This window comes from Centruroides sculpturatus, unplaced genomic scaffold (assembly GCF_000671375.1).
Source record: "Centruroides sculpturatus isolate CEXI.00-Female unplaced genomic scaffold, Cexi_2.0 scaffold401, whole genome shotgun sequence".
NCBI classification, from domain to species: Eukaryota; Metazoa; Arthropoda; class Arachnida; order Scorpiones; family Buthidae; genus Centruroides; species Centruroides sculpturatus.
The window spans coordinates 422300-437395 of NW_019384560.1; the positions used below are offsets into that span (position 1 = coordinate 422300).

The 15096-nt window shown below is 29.2% G+C and overlaps 1 protein-coding gene across 1 annotated transcript in view; it reads right to left on the reverse strand.

Moving 5' to 3' along the window:
* Positions 1 to 1393: 1393 nt before the first annotated feature.
* Positions 1394 to 15096, reverse strand: part of LOC111623956 (3-hydroxyisobutyrate dehydrogenase, mitochondrial-like) — a 32317-nt gene continuing 18614 nt past the window's right edge. The window contains exons 5-6 of the mRNA XM_023366698.1: positions 10964 to 11120; positions 1394 to 2371 (exon numbers count right to left, since the gene is read on the reverse strand). Of these exons, the coding sequence (XP_023222466.1) occupies positions 2219 to 2371; positions 10964 to 11120 (310 nt within the window). The 3' untranslated portion in view covers positions 1394 to 2218. The remainder of the gene's footprint in view (positions 2372 to 10963; positions 11121 to 15096) is intronic.

Genomic DNA, 15096 nt, shown 5'->3' on the forward strand with positions numbered 1-15096 from the left:
AAAATATACTTTCAGTTTTTTCATTAACAGAATGATATATAATGTCCTATATTTACTATTTTATTGTGATGAACTTATGTATATTATAATACTAATTATAAATTACAGTCTGTTTAAAGTAGTTATTTAGAGAGAATTTTTCTTTAAAGATAAAATATTTGATGATATTATGATTTTAGTCCAGTAAAATTAATGAAACAAAATACAGTGGGTGATCGGTTAACGAACAATTCAGATAATGAACAAAATCTTGGAACAGATTATGTTCGTTAACTGATCACCCACTGTATTAAAAATGACTCAAATATTGCTTTTAGAAAGATTCATATTTTGTAACTTAAGATGGATCATTATTAAAATATTTTCAGGTATAATATTTGCTTTATCAAAGAAAAAATTATGATTAGCATAATCTGCTAATTGTGAATTTTTCTTATACAGTCTACCCCTCTATAACACGGGTTCCTATAGTTCGGATTCCTATATGACGGCGAAAAAATTGCGACGGTATCCGTACAAACATGGTAAAAAAAACTCCTACTATTCGGTAAAACGTCATCGGGCAGCCGAACTACTTTCAGCCATCCAGCGCCACGCTACGGAGAGTTTAGGTGGATAAGTTGAGTTTACTATCGTCTGTACAGTATGTAAATTAGGTACCGTAAGTCTAATACAGTATTGTATTTTATACATTTCTTGTGAAAGAAACATTTCTTATTCAACGGCCATAAAAATTATTTATATTAATGATGCCTCCAAAGTTCAACAAATTTTTTGCAGAAAAATAACTTATCAGAAATTGCACCCGCCGTTTGGTGTGCTGCTCCGCGATGAAAACAAGCTGAAGCAATGGTGATGTCAAACGGTGCACACTCGGTAAGTAATCCTAAATTTTTTGTTTATAGCATAGTTTATACGGATTATTCCCAAAAAAATATACATGTTTTGGAAATGTTGAGTCAAATTAGTCTAGGAATTGATTAATTTTATGGAAGAAAACCTTTCAAACAACCATAGTCCGTAAAGTGCATACGTGCCGGGCTGTGATTGGCAAGGACTCGTACAAAATGGATTCATAAAGAATGGAACATATCTACCGTGTTATAGGGGGGTTGACTGTATTGAGAAAAATCCAATTTAGTAAATAACTTAAGCTTTCTATTTTAAGGTTAAATAAATGACAGACAACTTGTTTTCTAATTTTAAATCTTTATTGAAAACTATTTTTGAAAATTCATATCATTTATTAGTATAACAATTTTAATTGTTTCATTAAAACATTTCCCATAAAAATGCTTTTTTGTTTATTTAATAAAGTTTACAATCTTAGATTATATCTTGAAATGTAAATAATAGTAAAATTAGATTTTATATAGTTATTAATATGTTATTTCTGTTATAAATAACATAATGGGGAATGTCCATTAAATATCAGTTATATATTTGTTGTTTAATTTTTTATTATAGAAAATGCTAATTTATAAATTCAGGCATTTCCTAACAATGTGATTGCTGCAAATATGTCAAATTGTGGTATCTTCATTTATCTACTAACAACAAATTGAACTAAAAGTTCATATATATGAATCATAAAATGTTTAACAAAACATTTATCTTAAAAATCAAACATGGTAACAATAATAATCATGAGGCATGCATTTCAAATTATAACTTTTTACTTACACATATTAGGATTGGAAAATATTACAAATTTTTTATCAAATATCTTGAAATAAAAATTATAGACAATATAAAAGTTTAAATAAATTGAGAAATGAATAATGGTATGTTATAATTAAATATAGTAATTCATATAAAGTTTTGTATTCATAATTATAAAATCAAAATGAAATATATCAAATCACAAATTATAAATAAAATAATGATTGGTCATTAAACAATCAGAAATTATTACTTGTGGAAGACTTATCTCAGTGAATAACTACATATTAGGTATTAATATAAATCATTGTTTTTACAAATCTGTGTTAATATAACCATATTTAATTCACAAATCTAATATAATGCTATATAAAAATATTTTCTTGTACCAATTATTCTGTGCAAAACATTTATTTATATCAATTAAGTAAAAATCAAAAAGTTTATCATCGTCAGAATTCATTTATAGATCTACAAAGCATACTGTGAATGAGAATGTATTTAGATTTAGAAAATTTTTCCATATTAAAACAAATATTAAATAATTACTTCACATTTAGTTTCCTTCCTGCAAAAATTTAAATACTGAAGAAAAGTCTTTTGAACCATAGCCATTATTGATCATTAATCTAAATATCTGATGAGCCAGTGAACCCAATGGTGTTGGTGTTATAGTCCTAGTCGAAGCTGACTGTGCTAAGCCCAAATCCTATTAAAATTAATTAATGTAAATGTTACTTTACTCCTTTATACATAAAAGTATACTGTTTCTCTCTTGTTTCTCTTTTTTTTATCTTTATATTTTATCTCATAACAGTAANGCTACCCAAGCCTCCAGTCTGATCTCTTCCAGACATTTTAAAATATGATATAACTATCCTCAGTTACTTAGTGTCTAATGGGACACCTTCTGCACCCTTGTCCTATAAACTGCTACTCATGGCACTCACTAGCCATCGCTCAACTCTGGCATGGTATATACCTAAAGAGTTGGATATTTACTATACAGGTATACCTTGAGTTACATCGTTTGTCAAAAAATATACAGAAAAATAAAAATCAAGTTTAAGTCATTTTATTCGATTTTACGTCCATCCGCCACAAATATTGAAGTCGTAATATCACTAGAAAAGCGTTAAAGCACATAAAATCATATTAAAATATGTTAATATAATCATCATAAATCCTAGGGAACGAAACATGAAAACATCTGTGTTTGTGTTGTTGTCTTATTTAGCGGTCTTTAAGTGCTCAATATTGGGGTTTTCCACGGTAGCTCCAATATCTACCGTTTGGCACCGTTGTCAGCACCACTCGATATTGGTAAATTTAATACAAATTAGTTTATTTTCTACTGTCCTATGATAATTTTAATAACTGTATTCGTTATTTAACCTTACAAAATCATCTTATTTTATAATGTCTTAGAGCAAACCACATTCACAAATAAAGAGTCTGCGATGTACTGTAAACATCGCCAAATTGTAAACATGTACATTTACAAGTATGTACTGTACGTACTACATGAATTCGTAAATTTAATTATTTTTTTCTATACTACATTAAAAACTAAAATTTATTTGTTTGTAAGCTTCAATTGATTCTTATTAACCATATATTATTAAAAATGCATTTATAAATAAAATACAGAACTGGGGATGGTTATTTGTGGTTTAGCCTAGTGACAAGTAAATTCGATTTACATCGTTTTTTGACTTAAGTCGCCTCTCCTGGAACCAATTACTGACGTAAGGTGAGGTACACCTGTACTATGTATTTTCTCTAAAGACTTTAATTATATATATATAATTAGTTTCTTAAGGGTTTTTTCTCAAAAAACTAAAAAATATACTTTCAGTTTTTTCATTAACAGAATGATATATAATGTCCTATATTTACTATTTTATTGTGATGAACTTATGTATATTATAATACTAATTATAAATTACAGTCTGTTTAAAGTAGTTATTTAGAGAGAATTTTTCTTTAAAGATAAAATATTTGATGATATTATGATTTTAGTCTAGTAAAATTAATGAAACAAAATACAGTGGGTGATCGGTTAACGAACAATTCAGATAATGAACAAAATCTTGGAACAGATTATGTTCGTTAACTGATCACCCACTGTATTAAAAATGACTCAAATATTGCTTTTAGAAAGATTCATATTTTGTAACTTAAGATGGATCATTATTAAAATATTTTCAGGTATAATATTTGCTTTATCAAAGAAAAAATTATGATTAGCATAATCTGCTAATTGTGAATTTTTCTTATACAGTCGACCCCTCTATAACACGGGTTCCTATAGTTCGGATTCCTATATGACGGCGAAAAAATTGCGACGGTATCCGTACAAACATGGTAAAAAAAACTCCTACTATTCGGTAAAACGTCATCGGGCAGCCGAACTACTTTCAGCCATCCAGCGCCACGCTACGGAGAGTTTAGGTGGATAAGTTGAGTTTACTATCGTCTGTACAGTATGTAAATTAGGTACCGTAAGTCTAATACAGTATTGTATTTTATACATTTCTTGTGAAAGAAACATTTCTTATTCAACGGCCATAAAAATTATTTATATTAATGATGTCTCCAAAGGNATCTACTCCATAGATCATCTTCAGGTTGAAACCAACAAATATGGAATAACCACAAAGAATAGAACACAAAAATCAAATTCAAAAATTATCAACAACTGAGCAACTAAGTAAAATAATTAAAGCATAAAAAATACAAAGTGTAAAAATAAATAACATACAACAATAATTAAATAATAGTACAAGCCGCTAACAGCTAACAAAAACTATAAAGGTTCTCATAATGTAAACAAGGTGCAATTCATAAGCTACTTGTAAGTCTTTTAATAGCAAACTTCCATGTTGAGGGTAGGCCCTCTGCACCCCTAGCATTTATACATCTATCATCAAGTTTGCTTCTGTATATTTCCATCTTTTCGACAGTCTTTGCTAAAGTTGAAGAGAGTATTTGTCTGACGATTTCCACCTCTTTCCATCCAACTACGGTACCTTGGGCTTAGTTGTCAATATTTTTTAAATTTGAATTTCGTGTTCTATTCTTTATGGTTATTCCATATTTGTTGGTTTCAACCTGAAGATGATCTATGGAGTAGATCGAAAATGTTCGTTTTTTAATAAACTCCCTCGGCAACAAATAAGGTGTTGGTTATTCTGATTGTAGAGTAGAAGCTGTAATTACAGACAGATAATTAAATTAATAATAATCTGAATCCATAGATTATTAATTTAATTTTAAAAATCTGAACTGGATTACAATAATGGATGATCAGTTATGTATTTTCATAAAAGAAAAAGTTTTAGATCTCAAATTTAAAAATTGAGATTTTTTTTATATATGACAAAGATTTTTTAATTAAATACATTCCATATTACATTCATAAATAAAAATAATTTATTTATTATTATTATTTCAGTCATGCATCGGTTTGCTTAAAGAAAAAAATCAGTCATATATTAAAGATTACTGGAGAGAGAGAGAGAGAGAGAGAGAGAGAGAGAGATACATAGATTTGTATTAACTTATACTAGAAGAATTTCATCAAACCTTTAATTCTAGATAGGTAGGGGAAAAATACTATTGAAAGAAACATACAAAAATAGACATTGTTATTAAAGTAAATTCTTAACTTATATCAAATTGAATTTTCAATAATTTTTGTTTAAGGAAAAAAAATATCAAAAAGAATGCTATCATATTTATAAGACAGTATGTTTTAACAAGCAAAAAATTTTGGTTGTTTTCCCCAATTAAACAGAAACAGTAATTAATATTTGTTTTCTATGATAAAACAGAAGACTAACTATAGCAACAAACAGATAGAAGTGATGTTTGAATCAGAAAGAAAAAGTTTTAATTGATGATGGTGACAGTTTCTAAAACATTATTGTTTAATAATATTGTTAACTTGAAAAACAAACATTCACCACATTTAATTAACTGACACTAATCAATTTTGGAGTATCTGCCAATTTCTTAACAATACATTGATAGACTCAATTCAAATTCACTAAAACTTGTGAAAAATTAAAAACAAAAATTTCCAATATAAATGAAATTTATAATTTCTCATCATATCAAATAAAAAAATTTGAAATATAAACTGGTTTGTTAATTAATCTATTTTATATTTCTAGTAAAAAAGAAAAATTCTAACATATAGTCATCATGCAAATTCAATATAATATCCTTGAAAAAGTGTAAATTCCTAGGTGGTGAAAAGTAATAAATTACATATTTTTGTATTCAAATTAATGTTAAATAAAATTGTATAATAATATAATGTTAATAAAAGAAAGTATAATTTCAGTTTCAAAAATTTTTGAATACAAACTTTTAATATTGTTTTTATCAGTCTCTAAGAGTTATTATATAAATATGGAATTTCATAATTTCTTGTTTGTGTAAAATACTAATGTAGTCTTATGTAATGAAGTAAAGGCTTTGGCATGAAATAAATAAATTAAAATAAAAAGTCAAAAGAATTTGCCTAGCATGCATATCCTTCTTGTGTTCTACCTGTATGCATGTATGTGTGCATACATTTGTTGATTTAAGCAATGTACAGTATTTTGAAATGCATATACAAAACTGTAATTCCTGCATTAAAAGTCAATATTACATAGTATATAGTAAATAGTATATGTAAATAGTTAGCAATTATTATTCAAACGTTCATTATTGATCTTTTATCAATTTAAATTGCAGCTTTATAATTAATATTTCTGTGAATAGAGAATGATATCAATAGATATACTGAATTGACATCAAATCTTGCAAATACAGTATATATGTAAATGAGAAAATAATGGCTTTGATGGACAGCTTTGGTTTATAAGGCCTAAAACAATTGAAGGTAGCAAAACAAAAGTATCATTTCATAAATTATATGACCACATAAGTGACAAAAACAAATTTAATTTAATTTCCTTTATTTTGCAGCAGTTATAAATTTAATCTTTTCTTTCTAGTTAAAATCCAACATGCTACTTTTTTAATATTTTGTTTTCTTCCTATATTTCTAGGTTCAAAAGACTTATTGACCAGAATCTAACTCAAAAATTATCAAAAGTACATGTGAAAGTACAATTATAGTTTAACAATCCTAATTGTATTTTCACATGTACAGGATGGTCACAGATTGCTGCTAGTTGGTCAAGTGACCAACTAGCAGCGATCTCTGGAGTGAGTAAAGTAAGGAATCCATTATAACTTTTGCAGGATAAGTATAAGATGACGTGCTCATAATATACAAAATTAGGATAGAATAGGTATCACAATTATAGTTAATGCAGTGTTTCTCAATGTGGGGCGCATGCTCTACTAGGGAGCAATTTGAAAATTTTGGAGGGCAATGCCAAAAACTGGCATGGCCAAAAAAGGTTGAGAAACACTGAGTTAATGTAACCATTATTGAAAATTTCCAATAAACACCACCAATTTCCAATACAAACAGCAAGAATTCATGATGTCATGAGATTTTGCCTGATGGAAAACAGCAGAAGATATGTGTGTGTAGAATGAAAAATATCAGCAAGCAAGCCAATATCCATGACAGAAGACTTATACAGGTTCACAGATTGTGCAGCAAACCCATAGCTGAAACTTACCGCATGTCAGCTGCAGAATATAAAAGCATCTGTTGAACAGAATTCAGATAAAGTGTTCATTCTCCCTTTTCTGTTTTGGTTATGCATTTACAGTCTTCTGTTGCAGGTATTGGCTTGTTTATTTCCATTGTTCAAATGCTGATATCTCTGTTGTTATTCATTCTACACACACAATGTTCCAATGTATTATGCTGTTTTTTTATCATACAGAATCTCATGACATTGTGAATTCCCAGTGTTTGTATTGGAAATTTTTGATATACAGTTGTGTTAACTATAACAGTGATATGTGTTCTACCCCAATTTTTGTGTATCTTGAATGCATGGCATTCTGTACTTATCCTGCAAAAGATTCAACAGATGCCTTGCTTTCCATGCTCCTGAGATCACTATTAGTTGGTCAAGTTACTTTATAACCACCCTGTATTTCATACCTAACAAGATAAAATAACAAAGAACAAAATATAAAATCCAATCAGCTATTTTTTTTTATTTTAACTATAGAAACAATGTTAAATTTATAAGTGATTCCTTCTTTTTGTGCATTTGAGACATTTTAAAATAAATAAAATTTTGTATTAAGTACTCATAGTTAAATAGTTAATAGCTCATAGCCTTGACTCAATATGTAATATTGTCAGATTTGTGAGTACGAACATGCGCATTAGCATTAAGTTGTAAATAAGAAACCGCATAAGCGGCGATAGTACTTGTTATATAATTTTTTGGTTTATTTTTAATTAGTTTGGTTTAATCTTTACGATTTATGAGTACGGGCATGCGCTTTAGCATTAAGTTGTAAATAAGCGCTTTGAATTTTTGTATTTTTTCAAATACTTTGTTTGTTTTATGGTTCAAATTTTTAACTGAAGAAGATCGCTTAAAACGGTCAAAAACGTTTTTTAAAGCATTAAACGTTATGCTGGAATAGAAAAAAAGGTGTTTGTTTATTGTATTTAAGAGGTGGATGGAAAGTAAATGGACTAAGTTCTGCATCTCCTACTTTAATGCTTTTGTAACAGAACAATTCTTACAGCTGTTCTTCATCTAATAACTATTGCGAAGTAGTAGTAATAGTTATTTGCTGACACTGATGCCATGATATGCAATTGAACAAATATTTTTGTAAGCATGGTCCAAGAGAGATTTTCCAGAGGTGGACACAACTTTTCAGCTGATAAATCCTCAAATCTGGAGGAAGGACCAGAAATTTTTGTCAGGAACTTTTTGTTTGCAATACTCCTTTTTGCATTTCACCGAAAAGTGTTCAATGCCCAAGCTTCTTGGACATGTATTCAATGCCTTTCTGTATAAGCAGTTACAATTTTGTGTAATGCAACACAGCTAAATCTGGCAGAAAATGTCATCATTCCAGGAATAGTGCTTATCAAAGAAGGAAAGTAGTAATTTTTTCAGACATTCCTCTAGGTAAACCTGAGCAGTGATGATATCTTCACAAAAAAAACTGTCTGAAATGTTCTGAGAGGCCTCCATAGCCTGCCAAATAAGGTATTTCTTATAGAATTTTTCGTCATTGGCAATATCCTAAGGATTCATAGCATAGTAATATTGCTTTCCTTGGATATTTCCAGGGTCAAATGGGCAATAAGTCTTATCAATAATAAGATGCTTCCTCAGACTCTTTTCATAAACTTATCTGCAACCTCTTTTTTGCTTTTTCCACATGGTCCTTTATATACTTCAGTGCAATTTGCTTCTTATATCTCTTGATCCCCAATTTTTTGACTATGATATGTAAAATTTGTCTTTGAGAACAACAATTTCTGATGAAAGTTGTTGAAGTCTGTTCATAGAAATTCTGACTTGATTCACAAATTTCAGAGTGGATTGAGAAATGAGACAACAAGGAAGTGAATTGTAATTGTCTTGTCTCTGCATTTTGCAAAGGTATGAAGAAAAAAGTTCATTTTCTCATACCTTAAAATAAAATGGACATCAGTTTTCTTCTTACTGCATTCTGATGTATTTTTATAGTACTGAATGATACTATATGATGGTTAGGAGTTCATTCTCATGTCTTTTTCCCATGTTGTTTCATTGGCAGCACAGAACTTTTATTCCTTATGTGACAAAACATGTCACAACATTAGTCAACAATCTTCATTTGCATGTGCATTTGCAAATTATGCAATAGGCCTGGAATTACTTTTGTCTATCTACTTTCCATCTACCTCTTGTAAGTACCATTTGTAATTACCTCTTCTTTTTTTTTAGTGTGGGTAATTGTAAATGCCAAATTTTGCAGTTTTTATGGTACACAGCCAAAATATAGCAAGATAAAAAGTTCTACCTTAGTGTATGCCTTTACTAATTAATAGAAAAATGAGGAACAAAATCTCACTAATGATGATAGCACTTGCATTTGTAGATGTAGACACCTAATCCTGAAACCAATAAAATGGACATCTTGTTTTTAATAAACAAACTAAAGTCTTAAATATAAGCATAGAACTATAAAGACAACCTTCATAAATAAACCTCCTGTACTTTTAAAGAGTCTGCACCAGATTTTCAAATTGTGCTAAACAATGTTAGAGAGAATTTACAATTACCACAGGCAACCCTGTTAGACATCTTGTTGTGCATTCTATCTACAGTTTTTTTTACAATGTTCCATAATAATTTTTCCCTAACATTTTTTAACACATCAGATATTATGTGTAAATCAAGTATTTATATATATGCTGTACAATATCTCATTAACAAAAGATGTCACATTTTATATGCAAAAATAATCAGGATAACTTGACATTTTAATTAAATTATATCTTATGAAAAAAATATTTATCACAACATGCTATTTGTGATGAATATTCTTTTCATATATAGTCCATATCAAATACAACAAGCTATGTCATTGACTTGCTTATCTAGCTGTATTAAAGCCACTTTACCAGGCAATGTGCCCAATAATAATTTTAAAAATTATCAATTACAGTACAGTCCCAGAAATTTGACTCAACAATGAAACATTCCATAAAACTCATTATGTCTTCACAACAAAAAAAAAAAAAAAAAAAAAACACACACACATAAGTTAGAGGTAAAAATTCGATTAACAGTAGGATCAAATAAGTTATCATTCTTCACTGGCAATACTCAACAATGGCATTGATTCCTGGTGTTAACAAAAAATATAACCCCTTTCCCAGAGTGCACTGCCACGATGCAAATGTCATTAACTCAAATATAGCCACTGAAGAGCCAATAGTTTTTTAATTAAAATTTAAGTACAAGTATTAATAGTCAATATTGGTATGTAGGTATATAAATTTGAACATATAATATCTTCATGAAAATTCAGCTATTTAGACTAACATCATCACTACCTATAAAACTTATCTTCTCAGTCAACATTAAGTGGAGTTTGTGGAACTCTACTGTACTACTATTTTATTTCATTTATTCTATAAATCTGCAAGGTTTGATATACCCTGATTTATGTTATCTATTTGACACATTCTCTGATACACAATATTATCAATATTTAACTATTTTGTTTATAAATTATTATTATTACTTGAAACATAAAACATTAAACAGCATTAAGTTTATTATGTACACAAATGAAAGTTGTATACATTATATAAATTTTGTTTTCTTTCTAAATTTTTAAAAAATTTGCTTACCTTTGTCATAAGTGATGTACTAAAGCCTCCTTCATAATTATTACTAGAAGGAACTGTTTCTATTACTCCAGGGACAGGGTTATATACTTCACTAGACCAACATCTACCAGAACTAGAATTAATTATTTGTGCTAAAAGCTTTGCTTCCAATCCAAGCCTAAAATATAATTATATATAAATTAAAATGGAATATTTTTATTTATTTAAAAAAATTTTTTTTTTAATTTTAAAATATTGATTAGATGAATTCAAAACGTTATATTTGAAAGAAGTTTAATATAATACACTTTGAAAAATGAAAGATGGTAATATATAAGAATCATAGATGAAAATTCTTTTGCTTGTTAAATTCTGATATCATTAACTGCTTAATTTTTATATAAAAGAAAATACAATCACTGATAGTGACATTAACACATTATATGTAAAGTAAATATACTAATTGTAGAAACAAAATATTGACTTTAAATTATGTATAAAACATTAACTTCTACAGAGCAAGAATCTTATTTCTCTATTCTGCATTAAAAATAAATTCATTTATAGTAAAGGGAGAAATACTTTTAATTATTTTCATTAAAAAGCAGCACATCTCTGAACCTTAAAAAATTCCAGGATATTTTAATGCAAACAAACATTTTTGATCTGCACAGGAGATCTTCAGGTTAAAATGTTTTCAAATGGAATGCGGAAATAGAACGTTCTTAAGATTATTTGAAAAACTACTAATAAGAATCTTTTAAATTTTTAAAATAAGTTTTAAATTGACTGTTCCTCTAGGTATAAAGATTTCCACGCATATGATAATTGCCTTTCTTCCTTGAAATTAATGCAATGGTTTCTCTTTTCTGATTTAAATATCTCGAGAGCTTCCAGTGTCTTGATTTGGTCATTATGCTTAGATCGTCATATAATTGAAGCTTTGTCTAGATAGGCTTGAAAGTCGTTGTCTGTGGCTACCTGGCTATGGCAGTGTTATTGATATCATATTTGTGTTCCACAAGCCTTACTTTGAATGATCACATGGTGGTGCTGATGTACTCAAGATTGCATTCCAATCTATTGTCTCTCAATGGAATCTTATAAACTCCTGGTACCCTAAGCATGTCAGTGTCGTCCTTTCTGTTTCTGAGGATGTTATAGATAGATTAACATATAGATGTGTTCCCACAATCTAAACCCTCTAAAATCTTAATCTGGACCCTGGTTTGCAACCCCTATTACAGAAGATAATCAGGATGGTGACTGCAAACAATTGGTTAATTAAACAGATAACTTCTTTTATTGAAGATAAAAATAATAGTACTAAATTCATCTATTCAAGAATGTGGTAAAAATGTCTGCAAGATACAGTCATGTAATCACTAAATGTGCCATGTCTGAAGATGAGCAACAGATGGAAGTGGAGTTATCAATTTTTAACTGCATTTGTTCAATAAAATCTTCTAAGAATAATTTCCTTTGTTATATTATTTTTATTTTCAAAATATATATTAAATATTGGAGGATATGAAATCATATTACACGTGCAGTGTAATAGCCATAACATGCCCTCTCATGAAACTCTAAAAGGCATGCCCACCAAAGGGTTAATTATTATATTACTTACAAATTTCTAATTCCTTCCTAATTTTAACAACAGTAAGAAAATTGATTATATGACTTAAAGCTGAAAGAAGCTTCAACTCATATAATAATAGTGATCTCAGGAGTCGAAGAAAATGTTATTGTCATACTCAATAAATATGGCAATATTGTGTTAACAAAGCTCTAGTAGTAGTAGAAACTTTTTTTGAAAAATTCAAAATATTTCTTATTTAACAATAACTTCATGAATTTCAGGCCCCATATTATTATCAATACTAACATGCTTATTTTATGAGATTAAAGTAAGTATTGATAGAAAAATTTTATTGTTAGATTTTAATGCTTCTTATAATCTTCAATCCATCAACATAGACACACATCAAAATAGCACTTAATCCAAAACCTGGATGTAAAAAGCTTTTTAAATACAGGGTGTTTTTTTAAAACTGACGGTACTCAGAGACATCTGTAGAGCAAGCTAACAGCCGGATTGTCACCAAATTTGAGATAGTGACTAAGGACGACATGGGAAAGAGATTCCGCGAAGAAAAAAAAATTTGCCGGTAGAAGTGGATTTGGCACTACTGTAGTGAAACAGCTAAGAATTTGCATAACATGCTGGTAACACTTCAAAATCCAAATTCACAATGACATGGTCAACAGCAGTGCCACCTAATTTGAACTTAAAAGACAAGGACAAAAGTCCGAAATGCATTCTGTTCGTCAGCAGAGTTCAACATGCATCTTTCATTATCTCAGCATGTGTTGCTTGTGAAACTTTATTATCTTAATCAATCGAGCGCTCTTTGTGAGTCTAGAACCTGTAACAACCTGTGCAGAGGTCCTCTATCAATTAATGCATTGAAAGACTTTGATAAAGAAATTTGAAGAGACAGGATCCTTAGCAGTTTGTCCTGGTAGAGGGCAGAAACCGGTGTCTGCACAGACAGTTAGTGATTTTGCGACTGACTCGTTGAAGGTTCTAACCCCCAGATCTAACCCCATGTGACTTTTTCCTGTGGGGTTACTTAAAGTCCAAGGTCTATCTTGGTGATGTCCCCAACTTGATGACCTTGAAGGACAACATTTCTCGAACTGTAATGAACATTCTTGAAGACATGTTATGTTCAGCCATAGAGAACAGTGTTCAGGATGCAATGTGTTGTCCAGCAGGACGGTGGTCACATTGAAGAAGGGAAAAGGTTATTTGCTGATTAATTAAACTTTCGTTATTGCACTGAAACCTCTGTCTGATTCATTTGTATGTTTGTTAATTGCAGCTGGGTTTTATGCAAATTCTTAGCTGTTTCGCTACAACAGCGAATTTAGGTGGTACTATTTTTTTCTTCACGGAATCTCTTTCCCATGTCGTCCTTAGTCACTATCCCAAATTTGGTGACAATCCGGCTGTTAGATTGCTCTACAGATGTCTCTAAGTACCATCAGTTTAAAAAAAAACACCCTGTATTTGTAATATGGTTTTAAACATTTATTATCACATTTGTAATACAGATGTAATAACATGATTTTGAAATATCTATAAATAATCATAACTTTTAGAAAAATCCAAAGTATTCTTAAAGATAAAGTTTTATTCTTATTAAATTATTATATATATATAAAAATACATAAATCAAAAAGTTTTACACATTAATTATCAATGAAATTATTTTCACGACCATATTAAATAAATTATTAATTAGGATATCTCACACAATAATCAAATTCTTAATAGATGATAGAAATTTTCTGCTTTGTGAATAAATTTATAATTAGCTGCAGGAATTTAGTTAATAGAGAGGTTGAGGCACAAGTTCAAACATTAAACATGTACGGGTAGCAGAAGTACACGTTACATGTTTCAAGTCCAAGTAAAAATCGTTGAGGAACCCGTTCATAACATCACATGACTCAGTGAACATCGCGCATTGACTCACGGGAAATAAGTTGAAAAAAATGGCGGAAGCATTTTGCACGGAGGGTTACCAGGAAAGGTAAATAAACAAATTAAACTATTTAAAAGTATTTATATGATGTTTAATAACACTAAATAATAATTTTTTTTTTACTATAATTAGTGTTGTGTTTCCTCCGAGAAACATTAGGAAAGTTCAAATGCGTTTTTCTTGTTATCACGACATACTTCTGTTGAGAGAAGTAGTGGCTGTAAATCCCTATGTGTATGAAAATCCAAAAGGTGCTAGGAAAAGTATATCTGAAAATTTACGGACGTATAACACCGTCGACGGTAGAAGATGCCGGGAAAGAACAACTTTACTTCTACAGTATTATGACAAGGTACGTGAATGCCATCTTGCCTCCCAGATATACAGTCTGTTACAAAAGTATACCACAAATTTTGTGATTTTTCAAAATTTATTTAATTTTTTTATTAGAAAACAGTTTGATATGTTTTGAGACAATTACAAAAATATAATTTTCAAGCTCTTTATCTTTTAATGATAATATATTAAAAGTTATCACTTTATACTTGTTAGCAAAGTATAGGTACACTTTTTAAAATTACATAAAAGTTTTAAATATAT